The 24,376-nt window shown below is 41.7% G+C and overlaps 1 protein-coding gene across 1 annotated transcript; it reads right to left on the reverse strand.

Moving 5' to 3' along the window:
* Positions 1-729: 729 nt before the first annotated feature.
* LOC100708032 (excitatory amino acid transporter 3-like) lies at positions 730-23,871 on the reverse strand. The gene is made up of 11 exons (XM_025909286.1): positions 23,846-23,871; positions 22,990-23,168; positions 6,282-6,374; positions 6,043-6,157; positions 5,177-5,219; positions 4,985-5,080; positions 4,599-4,746; positions 4,331-4,367; positions 2,909-3,016; positions 1,200-1,322; positions 730-1,028 (listed from the first exon to the last, which is right to left on the reverse strand). The coding sequence occupies exons 1-11, from the start codon at positions 23,869-23,871 to the stop codon at positions 785-787; spliced, it is 1,212 nt and encodes a 403-aa protein (XP_025765071.1). The 3' UTR covers positions 730-784.
* Positions 23,872-24,376: the final 505 nt, after the last annotated feature.

The raw sequence follows: 24,376 nt of genomic DNA on the forward strand, positions 1-24,376 counted from the left end.
TGCAGTCAGGGTGTGTCTCGCCAGAGTTCTCACCCGTGCACGTCACTGTTATTATATTCTAACTGTCTGAGTGTCTTTATTCAGCCTGAAGAATGTCTTATTAAAAATAAACTCCTGACAGTCACTCACATTAACTGCTCATATCGCGCCACAAAACAGAGGAACACACTTCCTCAACACTGGGTGTGAGTGGAGCCCTCTAGTGGTCCACCACAACACAAGTAATTCAGACAGCAGTGATCATAAGAGTAATCCCAGACTGGGTAATTCAGACAGTGTCAGCAGTGATCACACAAGTAATTCAGACAGCAGTGATCATAAGAGTAATCCCAGACTAGAGATAGTGTCTGTCTCCCGAATCCAAACTGGAAGCTGGTTCCACAGAAGAGGGGCCTGAAAACTGAAGGCTCTGCCTCCTATTCTACTTTTAAATACTCTAGGGACAGCAAGTAAGCCTGCAGTGTGAGAGCGAAGTGCTCTAATAGGGTGATATGGTACTACAAGGTCATCAAGATAAGATGGGGCCTGATTATTTAAGACCTTGTATGTGAGCAGCAGGATTTTGAATTCTGGATTTAACAGGAAGCCAATGAAGGGAAGGCAGTACAGGAGAAATCTGCTCTCTCTTTCTAGTCCCTGTCAGTACTCTTGCTGTTCACATTAATCCATAATTAACCTCAGCGTGTGAAGAAGACTCTCCATTTACATGACAAGCAGGATATTATCAAGTCCTTTTGAGACGCAGGTTAACTGGCAGTTTTCCTAAAGAATCCTAATGTTAAAACTATAAAGTTGTCTTTAAAGTTATACTCGCAGCAGTAACAGGGACGTACCTGATGGTAACAATCTGACCTACATCTAGAGCATAATCATTCAGCTGGGTGATGAAGATAGCAGCCACTGCCTCGTACAGCGCTGTGCCGTCCATGTTAATGGTTGCACCGACTGGGAGCACAAAGCGGGTGATCCTCTTGTCGATGCAATTGTTTTCCTCAGCACATCGAAAGGTGACAAGCAGGGTAGCCGAGCTGGAAGACATAACGAGAGCCAGTAAGTATTCTGTAGTCCTCTCAGACATCCAAGTGCTTTAGATTCATTAAAATAAAAGGAAAAAGTCCTTGTGCCCTGAAAATGTTTGGGAAGCTGTTGTTTCTACCTGACTAGTCTAATTAAACAAATATGAAAAATCAGACTCTGACCTGGAGGAGATCATAAGCGCCGTCACCAGGGCCTGAGCCATGCCTAGAGTGAACGTATACGGATTCTTCCTCACAATGACAAAGAAGATGAGGGGCAGACAGACGGTGGCGTGGATAGCTAGACTGAGGGACAAAATACACCGCGTTATCGAACCGCAGAGGGAATTACACTGTATTACAAAAATATTACAAGAAGAAATTTGAAGAAAAATAAACAGACACGCGGGACTCTCTTGGACTCAGTAAGAGTTGTTTATGCTCGTTTCACCTATGTTTAATTATTTACACTTCTCTAAGGGAATTGTCTTTTTTCTATAATTTGTACATGTAAAACATGGTAGCTTATTCTAAATACTTTAATATCCACGAGCTTTTAACACTGGGAAGAAATACACTTCAGTCAAACTGGTTGTGAATTGAAAATGCTTCAGTGGCCTGAATGATACATGAAATAGCTGCAGATGGCACTTTGAAGTTTCCATAGACATAATTCAATTTAATGCAATTTTGTCATCTTGTCATTTCAAGATGCTTTCTAATATCTAATAATGTAGTGAGAGAGCCCCTGTGAGCCAATCAGCATACAGGAGAGCTGAACTAATATGGATGAGCATGAAGCAGACGTAATAGCTACGACTCTCCCATTTGTCTTTCAGTAATCTTTGACCAGGATGTGTCTGTTCTCCCAGAGTCTCCCAACATCATATCTCTGAGCTCCCATCTTATTATCCCCAGAGAGCACTTCACTGTGGGAGGGCAGGCTGACCTGTGGTTCCTAGAATTTCTGAATGGCAGCCGGAGCATTGAACTGTGGGGAACCAGCTGCTCGTCGCACTTCTGGAGACAGACACTCGCTCTGCTTTCATGATTTTTGCTCAAGGGTTTCTGGTTAAAAGGGCCGAGGTCCTGTCTTTAATATCATATGGCTATCACAAAGGGCCTTGAAATTAACGTTGTTATAAACTGGCTTTACATAAAATTGTGCTAAACTGGATGAAAGTGCAAAAATATGTTGGGTCTACAACAGATTTAGCTTCAGCCATAACTGACATAATGTGATCTGAAGTACAGAGTGAACATTATTCAAACGTGTATTTATTCTCTGCAGACATGCTTCTATCAGCTACAAACCTCGAGTGATACTTCTTTTTATAAGTGATGCATTTCTTTCATACTGGAACATAATTTTGTGCACACTGCACTTCTCACAGACTAAATATCAGCGTGCATGCTGTGACTGATACACACTCACAGCCACAGCATGCACGCTGATGAAAGGCTTCGAATGAAGGAATAAAGTTCAAGGTTCATTTTGACACAAATGAATAAAAAGGCAGGTGTGTGGAGGACTGTCCCAGCTTCACTCTTCAAAACAGTGACATGTTTTCTTCAATAAGCCTCTTCTGCTGCATTAGGAACCAGGAGATGATTTCACACGATCCACTCAGAACCTTGGACTCATCTTCTGGGTTAACTGAGGGGGATTTTTTATAGTACAGTCGTTAATTGTGCCTCGTACATTTAGAGGCATGAGTGAAGCTTTCATTACTGCATTCTTGCAGGTTGAGCAGTTTTAAATGTCCTTCACCCTTATCAGTGCTCACACAGAGCTCAGCTTTTATCGTACACAGGAGGGAGAATTGGTCCAAATGTCGGCCATAAAGCTCGAAGTGTGGAACAGCCGGATGGAGAGTAATGGGAAAGCTTACCCACTCAGCACCGCCACCATATAGAGACCCATCTTCCTGAAGATCTCCCAGTCTTCTACCTCGATGATCTTTGCAGCAATAAGAAACAGGATCCCTACTGGCATGTAGCTGAAAAGACAAAGGTGGTGGGGGAAGCTGCTTCAGTTCCACGATGAACACATCCTCCTCAGACAGCTCGACAATAACAAATGTGACCTGGAGGTAGAAGTTACTGAAAGCAGGTAATGATTTGAAAATAATGTCGTTACCACTGGGAAATGTAGTTAATCTAGTAGGTTTACACAAAAAAATGAAAGGTATACTTTTCAGTCAGAGTATTGCATCAGGTCAAACTCCTGCAGTACTGAGCTGGTCAGTTAGTAGCAGACGGGGTTGGCTTTATAACTTTTAGCCTTTTTCAGCTTTATTGACAGATACAGTGAAGAAATGAGAGGAAAGCAGAGAGAGGGGGGGGGGGGGAAAGCAAGACGTGGATCAGACTCGAACCCTGATGAAATGAACAACAGGCACACTGGCGGCACCCAAACAACCCAACACTACAGTGGTGTTTGTAGTTAGAGCCACCTAACATTGTTCCTCTCCTTATCTCCTCTGTTTTTGCACCTTTTTCTCTGGTTTGGTCAGTGTCACTATGAGGATAAGGTGATACCTGGTCCAACTATGACTGCCATTACCAGAAGGTTTACTGTGTCTCCCAGCACGGTGAGCATGCAGGAGATTCAGGAGACAGGCGGTCACTCTGCCAGAGCAGGAAAGTGCTGCAGAAGGTCCTTAAGACATCAGCAGGACTGGCATCTGCTGCTCTGTGCAAGAAGGACCAGGAGGAGCACTGACAGAGCCCTAAAGAATGAACTCTAGTCGGCCGCTGATGTGAATGTCTCTGACCAATCAGAAACAAGGGTCCAGTGTCCTATGGTGGGCCCTGTGACTGTAATTTGCCATAGAGCACCAGAACTGGCAGGTCCATCAAGTTTTGGCTTTCACAGATGAGAGCAGGTTTACCTCGAGCACATGTTACAGATGTGACAGATGTGAAAGGGTCTGGAGAGGCCGTGGAGATTGGTATGCTGCCTGTAATCGTTCAGCATGACTGGTTTGGTGGTGGGTTGGTGATGGCTGGGCAACGGCCCCCTGACTGCCATCAGGTATGGGAATGAAATCCTTGGACTCACTGTCAGACTGCCTCAATTAACTGGGTCAGATAAAGTAATAAAATTATACAGGAACATTTTCAACATCCCAATCATCAGTTTTCTTAACTGCTTATCCAAAAAAAAGGTTCCCTCTGTGAACCTGAGCCGGAAAAGTGATTAGGAACGTTGGTTTCACCATTTCACCGTGTAGTTTTTCTTTTCTTTGATGTTTTGTTATTTTTGTGTCATTTTAGGGCTCCACAGGAGTACACTGGTGTAGTTTACATACCACATAATTATCTGGACCAGTTTCATTGTTGCTTCATTTAGGGCAGGGGTGTCGAACTCCAGGCCTCAAGGGCCGGTGTCCTGCATGTTTTAGATCTCACCCTGGGTCTACACACCTGAATCAAGTGATTAGTTCATTACCAGGCCTCTGGAGAACTTCAGGACATGTTGAGGTAATTTAGCCATTTAAATCAGCTGTGTTGGATCAAGGACACATCTAAAACCTGCAGGACACCGGCCCTCGAGGCCTGGAGTTCGACACCTGTGATTTAGGGCATCAAAAAAATCCAGGAGAATTCGACCCTTTTCTCCCATCTTCCCAATGACCAGGCCGAAGGCAACACAGAACACAATAAGCCCCAACACATTGATTCCATCGGAATACGTGCCGACGATTTTGTAGTCCTTTGTGATGTTCTGCCAAGAGAAGGAAAAAAGACAATTCACTGATCAATGAGCGGGCCAGAAAGCTGCTTCCACACATACATTAGATCCACTCATGATCTCTGCAAATGTCATCTGCAGCACTACAGCTCACTGATCTCAGCCTGCTTATAACTCATTATTGGGCCAATCCATTAAATGAGACGCTGGCTGCCAGGTGCAGAAACATGAGACTAATGTCATGTCACCACAGTGTAATGAGTATACCTACCTCCATTACAGTCATGATCGTGGTCGTGAGAGGGGGCACTGTGCTGCTATTCACTGAAAGCTTTTGAGGCTCCAGTTCCTTGCGTTTTGTTTTGTACTAGAGTGGAATTGGACACGTTCCACAGTGTCAGAATCACATGATGACAAAATCTAAGGCAGATTGGAATAACAGGATTTGTGGTAATCGTCTTACCTGCTGAAAACAAGCCTGCACCAGATTTTCAGGAAACATGTTTCTGTCAGTGGGAAAGGAAAAAGCTGCAGGTGAGCAGAAGAACTGAATGTGTACCAGCGTAATGGATGGATCTCTGTGGCAACTCTTAGATTAAATATCTAGGAAAACATACTTTTCATGAATGTAACTATTAAAAAAAGACCACCCTCAAATTATAAACTCTTATAGTGTGTATTAAAGTTCTTTTTTTAAATTAGTGTTCGTGCTTTTCTTCTTGCACAAATCTTTCATAGTTGACAAACACATCAATAATACTAATGTCAGAATTAGTCATAATTTAGTGAGATTACCAACCATGTCAAAGACAGGGCAGCGTAACGCTGCAGTGACAGGTCTTACAGTTTTACATTACAATTATGTAATCTGACACCAATAAAGGATGCTAGTACTATGCTACCCGAACCAACTAAACAGTGTTTGTTGGGATATTGTCTGAAGAAAGAAGCAACTCTTTTATTTCTCCATCTTAACCATCCTAATATTCCTGAAACATTTACATGGTAATGGCCTGCATTTGTATAGCGCTTTACTAGTCCCTATGGACCCCAAAGCGCTTTACACGTTCAGTCATCCACCCATTCACACACTGGTGATGGCAAGCTACATTGTAGCCACAGCTGTCCTGGGGCGCACTGACAGAGGCGAGGCTGCGGGACACTGGCGCCACCGGGCCCTCTGACCACCACCAGTAGGCAACAGGTGAAGTGTCTTGCCCAAGGACACAACGACCGAGACTGTCGGAGCTGGGGCTCGAACCGGCAACCTTCCGATTACAAGACGAACTCCCAACTCTTGAGCCACGATCTACATGGTTAGAAACTCACCTGAGCAGGTCCAACAGTGTGTCAACTGTAGTGACATTAGGAGGAGTCCCAGCTCTGTCAATATGCTCAGCTGTCTGAGACACGCCTGGTTTGATAGTCATCACTAAAATAATTCCTGTCAAGAAAGACGCCACTTAGTAGCTATATATTTATATGACAGCATTACTGAAAATAGCAATATCAACCATTCATTTTATATGCTGCATATAAAATGAATTATTAATTAAAATGTAACTCACCAAGAACAACTGCAATGATAGTTGTTGAGAAGTAATAAATGACAGCTCGCGGACCGATCTTTCCTGACACCTCGGAGTCTAAGGCTGCAACACCTGTTGGTAAGAAACACATTTACTGTATTTAAAACAAAGGATCACCCTACACATCAGGGTTCAGGCTCATCCAGGTAACTTCAGGGTTAACTCCGGCTTTTCTGTACTACAAAACTGGTTCAGTTCTTACCAGGGTGAATCACACACAGTGATGAAGTGACTAAGACAAAGGCCTTCGCTTAGTCAGCAGTTGTCCTTCTCTCCTGGATCGGCTGGAGCTTCCTTTAGGCGTCTTCCCAGCTTTGACAAAAGTCCAGCTGGGATAACCACATTTACTCAGGGCCTTCTTGATGTGATGTTCTTCTGCTTCCCTGGCAGCTGTGTCTGTGGGGATGGTGTTGGCTCTGTGTTGTAGCGTCCTGATGACACCCAGTTTATGCTTCAGTGGATGATGAGAGTCAAACCTTCAACACTGCTCCAAATCTGTTGGCTCTTGATAAATATTGACTTTCAAATGTTGCCCATCCCTGATGAAACTTTTAGTCTAAGAAAGCTGTTATTTTTCATATCCGCCCTCATGAACTTCATGTGTTTGTTAATGTGATCGGTGAATTGTAGTGCATCCTGAGAGGACTGAGAACCTACACAGCCATAAACATGCTGAGATTTGATTTTCACCCAGGTGTTATCTACATCGGCTTTCTGGTGTTCTGTGATAGGACAACAGATCCCTCTTTTTCACTTACTCCATATAAAAACTGGCCACAGTCGATGAAACTGGGAACCCATGTTTCTGCCTGTAGAACTGACCCTCATATGTGAAACAGGTGGAATTGAGACACAGTTCAAACACACTTGGTTGATGCTGAGAGTGGTCCTGTTGCTGAGGTTGGGGTCATCCTGTAATCTCTTACGAACTACCTCCAACGCTTCAGTGACTGGAACGCGAGTGAAGAGAGATGTAACATGGTATGAGACCATGGTTTCACCTGCCTCCATGATGACATCTCTCACTGTCTGCACGAAATAGAAAGTGTTTTGAACGTGAGCTGCTTACCGACAGTTAAGAACCAAACCCAAACCTTTGAGATGCTGGTGTAACCAAGTTTATCATAAAGCCAACATACAAGGTACGCCCTGTTTATGTATCCTCAGTAACCCATGCACTCTTACTTGCTGTAGCTTCTCTTGGGTATATCCTGTGGCATGAGACTGGTTCTTATATTGCACTGTTCTAGTCTACCTGAGCACATCAGGGGCTCATAAGCTTTAATGTCACTAAGCAGTGACAGCACTTTCTCATGATAATCTGTCTGACGTAGCAAAAGTGTACACCTACCTTTGTCTGCTGTTTCACTAAGCTGATGCCGAGTTGTCTGTGAGGCAGATTTTTTCACCCACTTGTCCATATCCTCACTGTGACACATTTGAGTTATTTAAATAGTGATTGGTAAGATAACATACAAAAAATGTTTCAGAGGAACTGACCGGCAGTCTGGCAGGTGCATTAATATCCACAGAGCAATAGAGTTAGAAAGATGATGAGTATAGATTTTATTCTATCAGCTATCAAACTGTTTTTAGATTTGATCCTGTCTAGATCATTTTGGATCTGTTCAGTTGGGAAATCATTTTGTCTCAACACATTCTGTAATTGTAAACATTCAATTCCGTACAATTTTTTATTTTAAAATTTTTATTCTACACATTCGCCCAAAATATCCAAAAATCTCAAATCTAATTTATTTGATTCCGTTGCCTCGTCTTCTGTGATTACTTTCAGATGTGTTCCCCTGGTGTTTCCCATGTTCCCCGGTCATCTTGTGCGTATTCTTGGCCTCCCCACAGTTCTCTGTCATCTCATACCGTTTGCCTGTGTGTGCATTTTCCACATATATCCCGTTTTGGAATCTGTTTCCTTTCAGTTACCAGGTTTTTTTCAGGTCAGTTTTTGTTTATTCACTCCAACATCTGAGTCTGCAAAGGTGGTCTCTATTCCTAAACATGCGACCATACAATGGACCCCGACTCAGAAAAGACTCTGAAAAAACTGACACCTGGGGTCACCACAACATCTCTGTTGCAGTGACCCCAAACACTTCTCTAGATCCACCAGGTACTCTCCATCACAGCAGCTGCCCAGCTCTCAGGCCTCACTACAGCAGCAGCAGCTCAGAAGCCCAAAGAGTCCCGTTGGAACGGCTACAGACAGCCAGCTCAAGCAGGGTGAGTGCAGCTCTGGTTAGCAGAAAGACAGTCAGAGGGTCCGGGGCCCAAAACTCCCTTGTCGCGTGAACCTGAGTCTCTCACTGCTTGCACATGAGCCTAAGTCAGAGGGTCTGATCTCCATCTTCACAGCTGCTCAGCTGCTGAGCCGTTAGAGGGGCTCTGCATCCTCCATCGTTGCCAGCCCCCAGCCAAACCACCAGAGGGTCTCCGTCACCATTGTCGGCTTCTGGTCACGCCACCAGGGGGTCTCTGTTGCTTTTAGCAGGATCCAAACATGGCACCTGGACACCTTCATGGCCCCTTAGATTCTCCATCTCTGCTGAGCCCACACAGCCACCCGACCACCCCCCTGAAGTGTTGAACCTTCTCTGCAGGTTCCTGGGCAGAACCCCAGAGCTGTCCCTGGTATTTGGAAATGTTTTGTTCCCTAGTTTTCGATGACACTAAGAGGCACAAGAACACTAAACAATGCCAAATAAAGACTAAGAAGCATAACAACAATAGACAAGGTCCAAAAACCGAAACAGCAGGTCAACCATCCAGGTACCCTAACACCAATCCTGTCAGTGGCCAAGGGAAGGTACACAGGTGACAAACCGCAGGAGAAATGCATGAGGAAAATCTAGAAACAACAACAACAGCAGCAGCCAACTCAGTAACTAATGAACAGTGGAACAATATTTTAAGATGCAAAGTGTGATAGTTATAAAGAAGCTGTGCTCAGCTGAAATCACTGTTTCAGAGGCAAAATCAATCTAATGTAGATGTGAAATATTTTGTCTTCTTTTCATTCATTTCATGTATGAGCTACAAGACTGAGCTATTTATTCATCCACTTCACCAGGGAGCCGTGATATAACGCCGTGAACACAGTGAAAAGATTAGTCAGAGAACTCATTCTTCTACAGTCACCAGGGTTTCTTACTGAGGTGACTGTAGTGTCTTAACCTTTTTACTGAAAGTGGAAAATTCAATTCAGTTTTATTTATATGGTGTCAAATCACAGCCACAGTCACCTCAAGGTGCTTTGTACTGTAAGGTAAAGGCACTACAATAATACAGAAGAAGGAGCAAGCACTTTGGTGACAATGGGAAGGAAAAACTCCCCTTTAACAGGTTGGGGGTGAGGGGAGGGAGACAGGACAAAAGACATACTGTGAAAGAGAGCCAAAAATTAATAATAACCAATGATTAAATGCAGAGTGGTGTATAAACACAGTGAGTGAAGAAGGCATCATGTAAAGTCCCCAGCAGTTTACACCAGTGTCACCTGATCCAGCCCTAACTAACAGAACGTTTTAAGCCTAATCTAAAGCAGAGAGGGCGTGTCTCCCAAAAACAGCTGGGCTTTTTAAGTACTTGTTTAATTATTGCCACCTTAAAGGTCTGAGGTACGTCCCCATTAATACAGAAAGGCTGATCAATGTAAAACATTTATTAATGGTAAGACTTCTTGGAGCAGCAGTAGGAATTTGGAGGAAGTGATTACTGAAGGTAACTTGGAAACAGATAGGAGTCAAATCCCCCATATTACAGTCAGCAGTACCAGACAGTGCAGTGACAAACGTCCTGTCAGAGGCTACTAATGCTGTTTCTGTGGTTATGAAACTCTTCAAATAAGCCATTCCTCCTCAGTTAGCTGTTGACAACTACTCTTTAAGACTTTTTGTGATAAAAGGAAGGTTGGAGATAGCCTATAGCTAGGAGAGCTGTGCCAATTCATGGCTGTTTAAGTCATGGGTTATTTAGTGTCTCCTCAAAGGCCTGTGTGATGCAGTAACAGAGATAGATTCTTTGAGCAGTGTGTGAAGATGCAACACGATTCATGAGATAATCAGCCTTTATGGGAACATAGCACTCTAAATATACACACAAGGTAACAAGGACATGGCACACAGGAGGGAGACACAGCTGAACCCAATTAAACATGACAAGACAGGGAGGAAGCAAAACGAATACAAGACATGGACCTTCAAAGTAAAACAGGAAACACAGAACACGGAGTACAAGGACCAAAACCTAAGAACTAGAAATACAAAACAGAAACATGACACTAGCAGTGAAACCCCAGATAAAAACAAAGATCAATAATACAAAAACCAAAACACTGGATCACCCACCCAGGACTGTGACAGAATGACAGGGAATCAACTAGCAGATTATAGAAACCACCTGCACTTCAACCTAAGACATAGCAGACTTGTTCCCAAGAGTTTGTGCCGTGGATTCACAGTCAGAGGACACAAAGCAGAGTTTATGTTATGGAGAGCACAAAGCCAACTTCTAAGTGTGAGGATAAGACAGGTGTGTTTCATTACAGATGCCCTGCAGAATGAGCTCAGACTCTGCAGGAACTCAAAACACTCCCACCCTCCCCTATTTTAGAAGAAGCTTCTAAGGCTACGTTCACACTGCAGGTCTTAACGCTCAATTCCGATTTTTTGATCAAATCCGATTTTTTTGTCTGCTTGTTCACACTACAAATAAAATGCGACAGCAAACGCGCTCTAGTGTGAACCCTCAAAGCAGCCCACATGCGCAAAAGAAGACGTCACACACAACGCGCTCTGTTTAGACCCAGAGCAAACAGTATTGTTTGACTGATGGTCCTTAATATAAAGACTTCGGACTTTACGTTTCCCAATTTTTGCTTTAAGTTATTTTGTTATTTACATAATAATGTAAATAACCTAATAATGATCCTTATTGCTGTTTTAGAGAGGAGCGGTGCTTCAAAGGATAGTTGCAGATTTCTGTCAGAATCTGCAGATTATACAGTACAAATAAAATGTTCATGTTGTCTTCCCAACAGTTTCACTGACATCTACACTGGATGGCCAGGAAGCATTCGGGATGTCTTCTCGGGCGCTTCTCCGGCGCTGAAAATTGGCGTCTGTCTTGTGTCAGTGACGTAAAAGACGGATTTAATGCGACATGACCGTTCAAACAGCAGTCGCTTTCTAAAACATCGGATATGTATCGGATTCAGTACCACATACGAAAGTGACCCAGATCGGATTTGAAAATATCGGATTTGTGCCGTTCACACTGTCATACCATGATCGGACATGGGTCGCATGGGGTCAAAAAAATCGGATTTGATGCGCTTTTGCCTGCAGTGTGAACGTAGCCTAAGTTTGAGGACGAGGCTCAGCAGGCCCATTAAAGGAAAAGAAAGACAACCTTACAAATTCTAGACACTGCAAACAAAAACGTGTCATTTCAAGTTGATTTCTAGACCATACAGACAAGAACAGGGAGACACCACAGTCATGAGCAGTGGGTGAAGACCTTCTGAGACAGGAACCTGTAGAGATTAAAAGGATATTTTGCTGCTATTTCTGCTGCTATTTTTTATGATCAGTATTATCATTTCATTAATTATTAATATTGATAGTGCATTCAGATGTTTAAACATATTGGCACCCAATTAAGCTTTTATTACAGGTCCAGTTATAACCACTCTAAACTGTTGAGTTGAATCTATAATGTTTTTCAATGCTCCTATAATTTTAAATGTTTCGGTGTAGACTGTAGGGGCAGGAAATACACTCTGTGCCAAAATAAGACAGGAAGTTACATGTTTTTGAAGTTGCAGGCTTTGCAGAAGTGAAACTGAAAGCAGGGTCTGAGTGCAAGTATTTTGAGCAGGTTATTTTAATCTTTGATTAAGCTTTGATTAAGCTTTAAGTAGTTGTATTAGATTGGAACATTTGTTTTATACATTTTACATATAAGTCAAGATCGGCACACACAGGATGGCCTTAGCCTGGTTGCTTAAGCTGAGGTCAATTAAGGTGCAGCGTGAGGATCATACATGTACAGACATATACACATACACACACATAGTTTCAGTACATGCTGGCCTTCTGTCTGGTGGAAAGGTTACGAGGTTTAGCTGATGAAGTGAAGGGTGAAATAAAGGGCAGCAGAAGCTGACACACATACACATACATATAAGTAGACTCATTTAGTAGGTAAGAGTTTAATTATGTTTTGCTTGCGACTGCAAAATTGTGCCTGCATGAGTGACGGTTTGTGCAGAACGTGGGCCTGATGTTCCAGAAGATAAGCCTGGGCAGGATGGTGACAGGAAGCACCTGGGTTCGAACCGAAGACAATGTTCTTTTTTAAAAACTATGTCCAAAGCTAACTGAACGTTTGTGGTTTTGGTGTGACGTATGCTGTACTGGATCTGCCTAGCAACAGAAGAGGGGGCTGTACTATTTTCACTCCAACCCTATAAAGTCTTTGTTCTGACTATTGTAAGATAGTTCAACACTGCGCAGTGTTGGGCTCACACATGTGTAATTCATTAAAATGTCGTCTAAGTGCACCAGGCCGGATCAGTGGTTATTTTTGGATTCCCCTCAATATCTGAACCTTAACATTTGGGGGCATCGTCCAGTGAGAGGGGAATTCTGGAGGAGGTGTAGACGGAGAGATCCGGGGTCCGTGGTGATTAGACGGGCAGATACGAGTCAGTGGTCGAAAGTGAGAGACAAGCCGGCTTATACAAAGGTAAGGCACATACCCGTTGAATTTTCCAAACTGTGCCAAATTGGATATGACAAATTAAAGTCTACTCACTGAAATTACTGGTGAATGTCTGTTTTGATTTTGGTGAAAATCTCATGAGAATTGAAATTGAAATAAGGATAATGAAAGTGATAAAGTACAGTACTGAGAGAATTAAAAGTGGTTGGAGCCACTGAGATAATTAAAACGGTTGGAGCCGTTGAGACAATTAAAGCAGTTGGAGCTGCTAATTTAGTGTGGTAGGGAATTTGGTCATTTTGTGGGTTGGAGCCCCATTGATTATTCAACCCTTAAGAAGTTTCTCGGAGGTGACGCTCCCTGCTGGATAGAGAAATTTATCCTTCACCTAGCGGCGACTAGGGATAGTTTCGGGCAACATCCGAGGAGAACTGGGGAACCTCCAAAACTGTTGAGGGTTGTCCTTAATCTTAATCCTGGTTCGGATGTAGATTGTTGGTTCAAATTACTCTAAATTTTTCTAGAACGACAGCGGCGTCTGTTAAGAAGCGCATTTTTCTCCTTGGTAACGCTTGCGCCTGGGCAGGACGCTGACCCTTGACCTACCGGTGAGTAGGGATAGTACGGTACGACAAACCGGGAAGAACTTGGGAACCTTCAAAATTGCTAGGGGTTGGAGCCTCTATTTTGCGCTTTTTTGGCTACCTGTAAATTAAGTTAGGGCTAGAAATCTGGACGGAACGGTTGGAGCTGGTCCGGTGAATTGGTCGCAAAAAAGTCAGGGACTTTATCGGTTGGAGCCGTTATGGTAAATTTATCGAAATTTATAGGTTTTAAGAGGCCTAAAATCTGTGCAGTTGTAATTATAAGACGTCTGTGTAATATAAAATAAGAGATCTATGTGTGAGATCAGTCTCTGTGTCAGCAGTGCACAGCCGGATGTGCACTGATGGTGTGTGTGTGAGAATGTAAATGAGCAGCGGTGACGTGCATGAAGGGTGTTGCTTTCAGTTTCGAGTGTATGGAGCTTTGTAACTATTGTTTGAAAATGTTGCTAAATGCCTGTAATTAAGAGGCTGGTTTTGCATATTACGAGAGTATAAATGGAGTTTGAATTCATTACTGTGGATGTATAGTCATTGACTGAGTTTTGACATATATATAGATTGAGTGTATTGTACAGTACCTAAGACCACTATATATTTTCCTGTAGTAACCTCTCTTGAGTAATAAATGGTGGTGTGTTTTATTTTTAGTTAGGTGTGTGTGGTGTGAGCAGCTGTGAGAATGATTAGAGGTTTCAGTTTTTCTTTACTTGCTCTTTCTGATGATGAAAAGCATGGCTAAAATACTTGTATGAAAGCGTATTTTAACCGTGTGAATGCTGTCAGTATTTGATTTGAGTGACTCTGCGTGATTTGTCTGAGTGAGTGAAAAGGTGGAAGTTTGAGAGAAAAGGCAGGGTGTGTGAGACGATTCATGTCTGAAAGAGGTTAAAATGTTTAAAAGTGGTCAATGGTGAATGGTAACTTTATTGTCCCTAACGGGAAATTGATTTGCAGTATGTCCATACAAACAAACAAACAGACAACCAACACATCACATACACTCACCAAAATAATATAATATAAGCCTGATAAAACAACCTAGATTTTTCATCAAAAAAAGTGCAATGTGCAATGGCAACAACACTCATGGTTTAGTGTTATTAACTGTGATAATAGCACTAGGTACAAAAGACAGTCTATGTCTCTTTGTCTTCACTGCAGGCACTTTATAACGACGACCTGATGGAAGCAGTTGAAAATCATTAAAGAGAGGATGATCTGAACACAACAGGACAGAGTTTGCCTTCCTCAGCACCTGCCTGTTATAAAAGTCCACAAGCTGGACCTGAGGCCTCCCTGAAATCTTGCCAGCCACTTTAACCAGGTTGTTAAGTCTGGTCTTATTATTCAGGGACATATTACCGTACCAGGCAATGATACAGAAAGTTAAAACAGATTCAATAAAACTTTTATAAAAAAGAGTCATCATTTCAGATGAAACATTAAAACCTCTCAACCTCCTTAAAAAGTACAATCTTTGTTGGACCTTTTTCACTGTAGCAGCAAGATGTGAATCAAAGGACAGAGCCTTGTCAAGAACAACCCCCAAATTGTATGAAATATATTTCTTTTGTGATGTAAAATAGGATGTTTTAAAGTTTGAAAGTGCTTTAATTCAAGAAACGCATGAGTGATGGTATGAGAGGTTGAGTTTCTTTTTCTCTCAGTTCAAAAACACATAAGTATATACACTTGGTACACCCACTCAAGAAATTATTGTGTGACTGATGCTACAAAACTGACCTAAAGAATGGTGATGTGTGTGAAGAAGTGTTAATTGTCCTGATGTTTGAAAGAGCTCTATTTAAATGTGTGTGAGTGAAATGAAGGTGTATGGTTTTTAGATCAAGATTTAGTAGAATTACTGATTGTTTGTAGACTGTGAAATTCAAAGGGAGACAGTCTGCCTGTTGCCTGCAGAAAGTCTCTGCAGAGTCTGCAGAAACAGGAAAAGTGTGTGTGTGTGTCTGGGACAGGAACTTTGCATGCCCATAAAAGGGGAAACTCACTGTGACGCACCCAGAGAAGAGAGACAGACGAGTTAACTCTAGGCAGATGAAGCAAATGGAGGTTTTAAGATAAAAAATGAATATGATACTAATTATATGCTTTAGTGTGCCAATACAGGTGGACTTCTCTCAACATTGGAACCTTGAGTACAGCGGCAGAACAATAGATTAACAGATTTGGGAGAAAATAAGCCAGTCTTTGGCTCGAAATTGTGCGGCTTGATCTCTCACTTTGTCCTTGACCCTGAGAAGAAACGCAAAGGACAGTCAATCTCCTGATGAAGACCGACAGAACATCGTGGACTAGCGGCAAAGGCAGTGCAAGTGAAAGCAGTAACACTGACGACGACTGATGAGTCCAGCAGTATGAAAGAAAGCACGTGATGCAACATGCATGCTGGTGAAGAACAGTGTGATATGTCTGCTTGAAGGCACTGACTCTCATATTTGCCAAACTTGGAGCAATCTTGGAAGAGAAGACTGAAAAGATGAATGGAGAAGAAAACAGAGCAAATGAAAATAAGACTGAAGGCACTGAAGGTGATATTTTGCCAGACTGGAACTTAACTTCGAAGAAGAACACTGAAAGATCAAAACAGAGAAGAAACAGACTGTGTTTGTTGGAGCTTTGAAGGCTACACAGGACACTGTGAATGAAAAAGGACCAGTGAGAGGTGAACCTGCACGAGTCTGACTGAGAGAATATAGGGTAGAATTGGATTGAAAAGTGAAGCCGGAACTCATGATTGTTTAGGGATGTCCACCACATCACAACAAAGAGGTAAACAATACAAAAGGTAAAAATAATCAAAGGAAATAACTGACAACTATATTAATAAAATAGAAGACACACATACACAAGTTGTTACATGTGAGATTATTTTTGAAATGAATCAGAAGTGAGATAGTTTGAATCTAAAGCTCAGTGAAAAGATGCATAAATTAAATATGAATACATAAAATGCAATGAAGAGCGCAATATAGGATGCAATGAAGATGCAGCTTACACTTAATTAAGATGATCACATGGCATGCAACGAAGAAAGCAGCTTACACTCAATTAACATGAAATGTAACGAGGAAGAACACGCTTATAGTCATATTCATGACATACGCATGACATAACTGGGATTTGTGACAGGAAAGAGAGAGAAGTGGGTCGTTTAAGCACTCGTGATAATAATGAAAATGTCTTAGTTTGTTATTTTCAGGAGCAAAGCAGACCTGGACCAATTCCCCAGATCCAGCAGTCGGAAGGAAATTAGAGGTTAACATCAATGGATAAGTTAAGGCAAGTTTCTGATTGAATTGTTCACAGCATGATGTGTCCATGAACCTGAAAAGCAAGCCCTAACACCTGGCTGAAGACCAGGAGGGTTGTCATTTAAAGTGGGAAATGAAAATTTGGGTTAGTAATTCGGGGAAGGAGAAAAACTGACTGTTCAACTGGAGAATTGTCAAGGAGTCTGAAATACTGCAAAGCAACATATGCGAAACCACACATATAAACAGAGAATGCATTAACCTTACAAAGATAAGCTCATGAAGATTAATGCATAGACATTGATTAAACCTGGCTAAGAACAGAAGCATACGCAATGAAGATCAGCTTGCTACTTGTATAAGTGATAGAATGGTGTGAATGATTAATAAAATAGACTTAAAGCTTGAGGTTGAAGTTGACTCAAAGGGGTTATATGACAGGGGAGTGAGTTATGGAAATTAACAGAAGAAAAGTGATTAAAGCAGTTTTAAAAGAGTGAGTTAGGAGTGCTTTTGCACTGATTGATAAAAGTAAGTGATTAGTATAGAAAGAAAATGAAAATAATTCAATAATGTGATAAGGTTTAAACATGTATTTCTTTTGTCACGTTGACTTGTTGAGATGAATCAGTATGCAAATTAGCTGGAGTGACTGGTGACGAAGACACTTCCTGTGTGCGTGTGTGTCTGAGGCTTTCAGTTCAAGAGACAGAGCGGTGGCTGTTGAGGATCATTTGGTGAAATATAATGGTAAAGTAACACGATAATTGATTACGGTGGTCAGGTCTGTTCAGAGGTGCAGATGTGAACAGGAAATTTATAATTTAGTGAGGATATGTTGTCGTAATGGGCTTATATCTGAGGCTGAGGCTGAGCCTGAGACATTGTTGTGTGTAAAACGGTGCAGCTTGTGATGAGGTCCAGGTTGCAGTGAACGGGTGAACTGTGAGATTGTTTCAGATTTTTGAGGCTGTTGTTTCTATTTCAAGAGAGGGAGTTTGATTAAATATGGATATGTCTGAGAGGGGCCCAAAATTTTTGTAGTAGTGCACTCAGAAAAAACCTGTCAGGTGATTTTGTTTTGTACTTTGATGCGCTAATAATCAGCTCTCTTTTCTCATTTTTGTTCTAAGCAGGCCTGGAAGAGAGTGAACTGACGGCGCTGACAAAATTACCGAGTACGAAAATCAGGTGGGCTTTCCAGATCATAATTGGTGGCGGAGGAGTCTACCGGTGGAGACTTGATTGGTTGTGAGTCTCTGTAGCGATTCAATCCAGTCAAAAGTATGGAGAACTATTTTCCTAAAAAGGAAAACGAAATAAAACAAATGGTTGAGCTCATTTTGCTGATGTGGAGCATCTGATGACGTGCGCGGAAGGCTGCAGTATCAGCAAAAATATCATGTGTGAATGCATGTGAGTGAATGCGAGTGATTGGACCAAGGGGGGAAATAAATAAAAGGTTGACAAACAGGAGGAGTGGAAGACTTAATTCTGGGGATGCTGATGTTTCCTTTGAGGGAATTTCTGTTTTATTGATTTGGGTTAGACCATGTTATTACACTATAAAATGCTAAATGCTAAAAGGGAAACATTGTCTGATGAAACTCAAGTTACCATTAACTGAGGTAACACATGATTAATAACTGTTCTGTTTAAGTTTATTTTTGTTATGACACAGATTGGATCATAAAGGGGGAGTTGAGTATGAAATGTAAAGTACAGGTTTTGTTTCCAGGAAATTCCAAGGATCTAGACTTCGAAGGGGGCAGGAGTTCGAGAAGATTTGACATGATGATTAAATTGATTTTATTCCTTAAACACAGGTTTTTAGGGCCGGAGCAAAATACCTGAGAGGAGGATTGCTGAGCTGTTCTGAGAAATGATATGACTAACCTTTTTTCCCTTTTAATTTCCTAAGCTTGGGTGGAGCATTTTGAGTTTTTGCCACATGAGATGTGTCAAAAAAGAGAGGGAGTTAAGGTTTAATTTGTTTAATTTGAAATGGGTTTTAGTATGATTTTATAACTATTGGGGTTGTTTGATAATTTAGATATGGTAAAACTGGGGCAGAGATTGTTATTTTTAAAGAAAGGATTAAAATGAACTGAATTCGGTTTAGAAGATAAATTGCTGGTGTTGATAAGAAGTTGTACACCAAACTTAAAGGGAAACTGTGGGAATAAAGGATATGCTTTGGGGAAAATAGCGAAGATTTTATGAGTAGAAAATGTGTGGTTTCTTTTGACTTTTAGAATAAGTTGTTATAAGGTAGGCTTTAGAAATAGATATTAAATAGATTTATTTCTGGGGTAGAGGAGAGAGCTTCTTAAGAGAGTGTTAAAAGTGTCACTGACTCAAATGAATAATATTGGAGATTATATACGTAGAAATGATTTTTCCTGACACATTGCGATTGTGCTCATTAACAGAGTTGATGTTCGGTCCATTTAAGGTCATAAGCTTCGATGAGCGCGATGTCTCAGTCGATATATTGTGTGGGACTTGGAGCAATAGAAGGATAAGCAGCATTCACGCTTACAAACACACATGATTTAAACAAAGGCGAGGCCCAGGGCCTGAAATTCCTTTAGCTTTTATCTGAATTTGAGTTGGCCCAATAACAAGTGACAGACAAGAGGAACTGAATAGGAGTTTGCTTGTAACTAAATTGTGTGACATGTAAAATATTGAGATAACACATGCAGCTCTAAATTAGTCTTATTATATAAAATGCAGTTACAGAATAACAAATGCTTGTTGAAGTGACCAAGTTTTTTGCGTTAAAGTAGAAGTAAAAGGGGAGAAAGCTTATATATTTTGGTTAAGTCTGATAAAGTATAAATTAGAATGTATCATAACATTAAGAGCAGCAAAAATGAAATAAAATGTTATACCAAGAACAGGTTATAACACAGGAAATGTGAGTTCTAAAATACAGTTAGAGTTCAGCTCTTAGCTAGGATGAAATTTATTTAGGAGCAATTAACTATGTGCTTACACTTAGCTGATTAAAGTGGTTGTTTTTCTTTGATCCTTTAGTAGAATAAGCGTTTATGATGATTTTTCTTGTGAGAGGTGACTTTAGATCAGAGTGGAGGCACTTGCAGCAGCGACAGTTTTGTGTACAGGATGTGGATGATCAGATAAGGGAGAATAGGGGAGCAACAGGAAGCACATGCAGAGACGTGCAAGCAGCGCTTTAAGAGTTTTACAAAATGATGAGTAAGGTTGAATAATATATAGAAATAAAAGTCAAAAACCAAATACGTAATTAGGTTCATGTTTTGAGTAACATTAGGTTGAATCAGGTTTGAATAAAGAGAACAACTGAGGGACATGAGGTAGGGAAGCCGTAGTAGGGAGAAAGTGTTTTCTATCCTTTACAGGAGAAGATTTCCACAAGAGAGGGACCCAAAAAAGGGACAGACCACTGGAGATTCACGAGTGTAGGGGGTCTCTCACCGGGTATGATTGGGTTCAGGGGTGAGGGAGGAGTGCTGATTGAGCTCTGCTTGCACTCTTATTCTCTCCAGCCGTTGACCAACTTTAGGCTCACTGATACTCTGGTGTGATTAACCTCAAGCATGAGTGTTCTCAAGTGGGAGCTGGCATTTTATTACTAAGACCACCTAGATGACATGAGGTTGTCTGGTTCGCTAAGTCACAGGATGCCTAGAGAGGGTCAGAGCGGGAACAGTGATCCTAATGTCCATGACGTCAGGGGTGGACAGGGAAGCAGCTGAATGGGCCAAGGAGTGACCCAACATAATGTATGGCGACCTCTGGTGTGCCAGAGGTCGAGAGAGGGGAATGTAGAGATTAAAAGGATATTTTGCTGCTATTTCTGCTGCTATTTTTTATGATCAGTATTATCATTTCATTAATTATTAATATTGATAGTGCATTCAGATGTTTAAACATATTGGCACCCAATTAAGCTTTTATTACAGGTCCAGTTATAACCACTCTAAACTGTTGAGTTGAATCTATAATGTTTTTCAATGCTCCTATAATTTTAAATGTTTCAGTGTAGACTGTAGGGGCAGGAAATACACTCTGTGCCAAAATAAGACAGGAAGTTACATGTTTTTGAAGTTGCAGGCTTTGCAGAAGTGAAACTGAAAGCAGGGTCTGAGTGCAAGTATTTTGAGCAGGTTATTTTAATCTTTGATTAAGCTTTGATTAAGCTTTAAGTAGTTGTATTAGATTGGAACATTTGTTTTATACATTTTACATATAAGTCAAGATCGGCACACACACTTAGCCTGGTTGCTTAAGCTGAGGTCAATTAAGGTGCAGCGTGAGGATCATACATGTACAGACATATACACATACACACACATAGTTTCAGTACATGCTGGCCTTCTGTCTGGTGGAAAGGTTACAAGGTTTAGCTGATGAAGTGAAGGGTGAAATAAAGGGCAACAGAAGCTGACACACATACACATACATATAAGTAGACTCATTTAGTAGGTAAGAGTTTAATTATGTTTTGCTTGCGACTGCAAAATTGTGCCTGCATGAGTGACGGTTTGTGCAGAACGTGGGCCTGATGTTCCAGAAGATAAGCCTGGGCAGGATGGTGACAGGAAGCACCTGGGTTCGAACCGAAGACAATGTTCTTTTTTAAAAACTATGTCCAAAGTTAACTGAACGTTTGTGGTTTTGGTGTGACGTATGCTGTACTGGATCTGCCTAGCAACAGAAGAGGGGGCTGTACTATTTTCACTCCAACCCTATAAAGTCTTTGTTCTGACTATTGTAAGATAGTTCAACACTGCGCAGTGTTGGACTCACACATGTGTAATTCATTAAAATGTTGTCTAAGTGCACCAGGCCGGATCAGTGGTTATTTTTGGATTCCCCTCAATATCTGAACCTTAACAAACCTTACTGAACTTGAAAAGATGGACTCAGTTTCTCCACAACAGCTGCCCACAGTGATCTTATCACAGCCACGGAACAAAACCTGAAGCAGAGCCAATCAGCATGAAGGTTTAAACCTCTCCAGTGCGTAAGTCCCTCCATCTAACCTCACAATACAAGAAAAGCAGGCTGTCACATCCCTGAGCACAGAGCCACCATGTTACCAGCTGACAAGGGGAGGTGCACTGTTGTTCTAAACACTGTCCTACAGAGATTACTACACTCCTCAGTGACAACAGCACCTATGAAGCTTTAAGATGAGACCCCACGAACAACTACACAACAATAAAGTCATCAGTTACCACCCTACATGCCACCGTCTGTACCCAGGGGGCGCCGTACCCTGTACCCCGTATATGTGGACTTCAGAAGAAGTCCACATATACAGTCCACAAAGAAGCAGTCCCACTCAGACCCAGTGTTAGCAGCACAAACTCAGCCACCATCCTAGCTCCCCTTGTGGGGAACACACTCACATCAAAAACTCCACCGACTTCACCAACAAGGTCCAGAAACACCAGATCCAGATGAAACCATCGTGTCGTTTGATGTGGTCTCACTCTACACTTGCACACCGACAACTGAGACAGTGGAGACTGTCAGAAAACAACTACAGCAGGACAGTTACCGAGGAAACAGAAGCAGCTTTACCCTGATCAGATTTGGAGGATGCCAGTGTTCACAGTTTGGACAGAGAGCACACGGTTTGATGGTTTGAAAGAGGACTGAAAGTATCCGAATACTTTAATAATCCCTGAGGAAATGATCTGAAGCTGTTCCTTCCAAGCTTCTTAGATATGGCTCAGCAAGCTGCCCATATAAAACATACAGCCCAGCAGAGAATCTATGCTACAGTTCAAACATGTTTTAAGCGAGAGAATCCCTGAAAATGTGGCATTTCCAGCTTGAACCACAACCTGTCCTGACATGTTTTATTTTTATTCCTTCATCTGCAGTCGGTTTGAGGGTCATGGTTAAATATAAAACCTGATGAACTCTAATCTGTGAACATAACCTGCTCCTTAACAGGTTAGTGTTAGTAAGAAGTGAACCACCTTTGTAGTACAGAAAGCTCGGGGTTAACCTCAGAGATAACTGGATGGGACAAACTGCTTGACTGCACAGGCAGGCCTCTGTTACCTGTTATCATGCTTGAAATGATCAGGGGAAGAATGACCAGCTTCAGCATTCGCATCAGGATCTCTCCTGGGAAGCCAAAGTACTGCTTGTAGAGATGTGACAGTGATGCGTACTCTCTGACCACAACACCCAGACTGATCCCTGAAAGAGCCAAAGACACAGTAAAATCATGGCTTTGCCTAAAAGAAAGCACAAAGAGGGCAAATCATTGAAAAAACACTTATGCTGGTTTGTATGTGTGATATGAAACAGGGCCGACAAGCACATCCATTCAGGACATTTCAATTGATACTTTGTCATCTAAATGGATACAGAATTGCAACTACTTTCATCATCATGTGCGTCAAATCCTTCACACGAGAAACAGAGTGTGTAGTTTGCGACGTTCGGCTAAATGAACCCGACCCTGGGAATGGGCTTTCCAGTTTTTACATTTAATTTGCTTTTTTACGTTTAATGTTTCGTCCTCTTTCAGGGCTCATCTTAGTCAAAGATGTGTGTGAATATGTGCCTGCCTGCTTTGTCTGCGCCCCAGATGCTCCACCTATGGGTTTACAAAGACCTCTACCTTCTTCCAGATGGCCTTAGTCAAAAATATCGCCCTTGACTTTGTCATCGGTCTGTCGCCATCGTCCGGTAACGTGGCCCTGCCTAAACTTCCTACAGCTACAGATAAAGCTCACCTACCTACCAGCCAAAAAGTGTTTTCTGGTATCTAAACTGTTGTAAAAGACTTGTTGGCCTAAAATCTGTCAAACATATTTCTCATCTATCATGAACATTTCTATCACAAGGTAGAAGCTGCAGTCGCATTTTGGTGAAGCGACTTTTTTAAACCTGTCTAGTCGTTACCTGCCTGCCTAGTCTCACCTTGTGTGGCATGTTCCTAAACTGCATAACCTGTGATCAGACCTCTCTGTAATACATCTGGCCTTTAAATCGAGTCCTGTGTTTGAGTCCATCTTGAGATGAGCCTTGAAGTTACACAAAAAAGAAGACTGACATTTTAGCTACCACATAGGAGTTGTTCTGAATCGAGTCCAAAAGAATATCTAATAACATTTGGTCTGGTCTGGCTTAGTATCTGCTTTTCCTGGTTGGGAATCCAGCTGCTGCAGACGGATAATTATACTGTTCATTTTATTCTAATGTTTATGTTTATGTTGCCTCATATATCTGAAAGTTGCTGTCAGGCTGATAACACTGTGTGACTGTGTTAACAAGTGCTGCAAGAAAGCTCAGCTGTCCGTCTCCCTCTGCTTCCTAAATCTGTACTGAACACAATCCTGAGACTGCACAACGCACATTTTTAAACTTCTTAGCTCTAATGTGAGGTGATTTTATACAAAAAGAAGTCCTGTGTTCTCTGCAGCCTGTTCTGACTCCG

Source organism: Oreochromis niloticus, linkage group LG7 (genome assembly GCF_001858045.2).
Source record: "Oreochromis niloticus isolate F11D_XX linkage group LG7, O_niloticus_UMD_NMBU, whole genome shotgun sequence".
Classification (NCBI taxonomy): Eukaryota; Metazoa; Chordata; class Actinopteri; order Cichliformes; family Cichlidae; genus Oreochromis; species Oreochromis niloticus.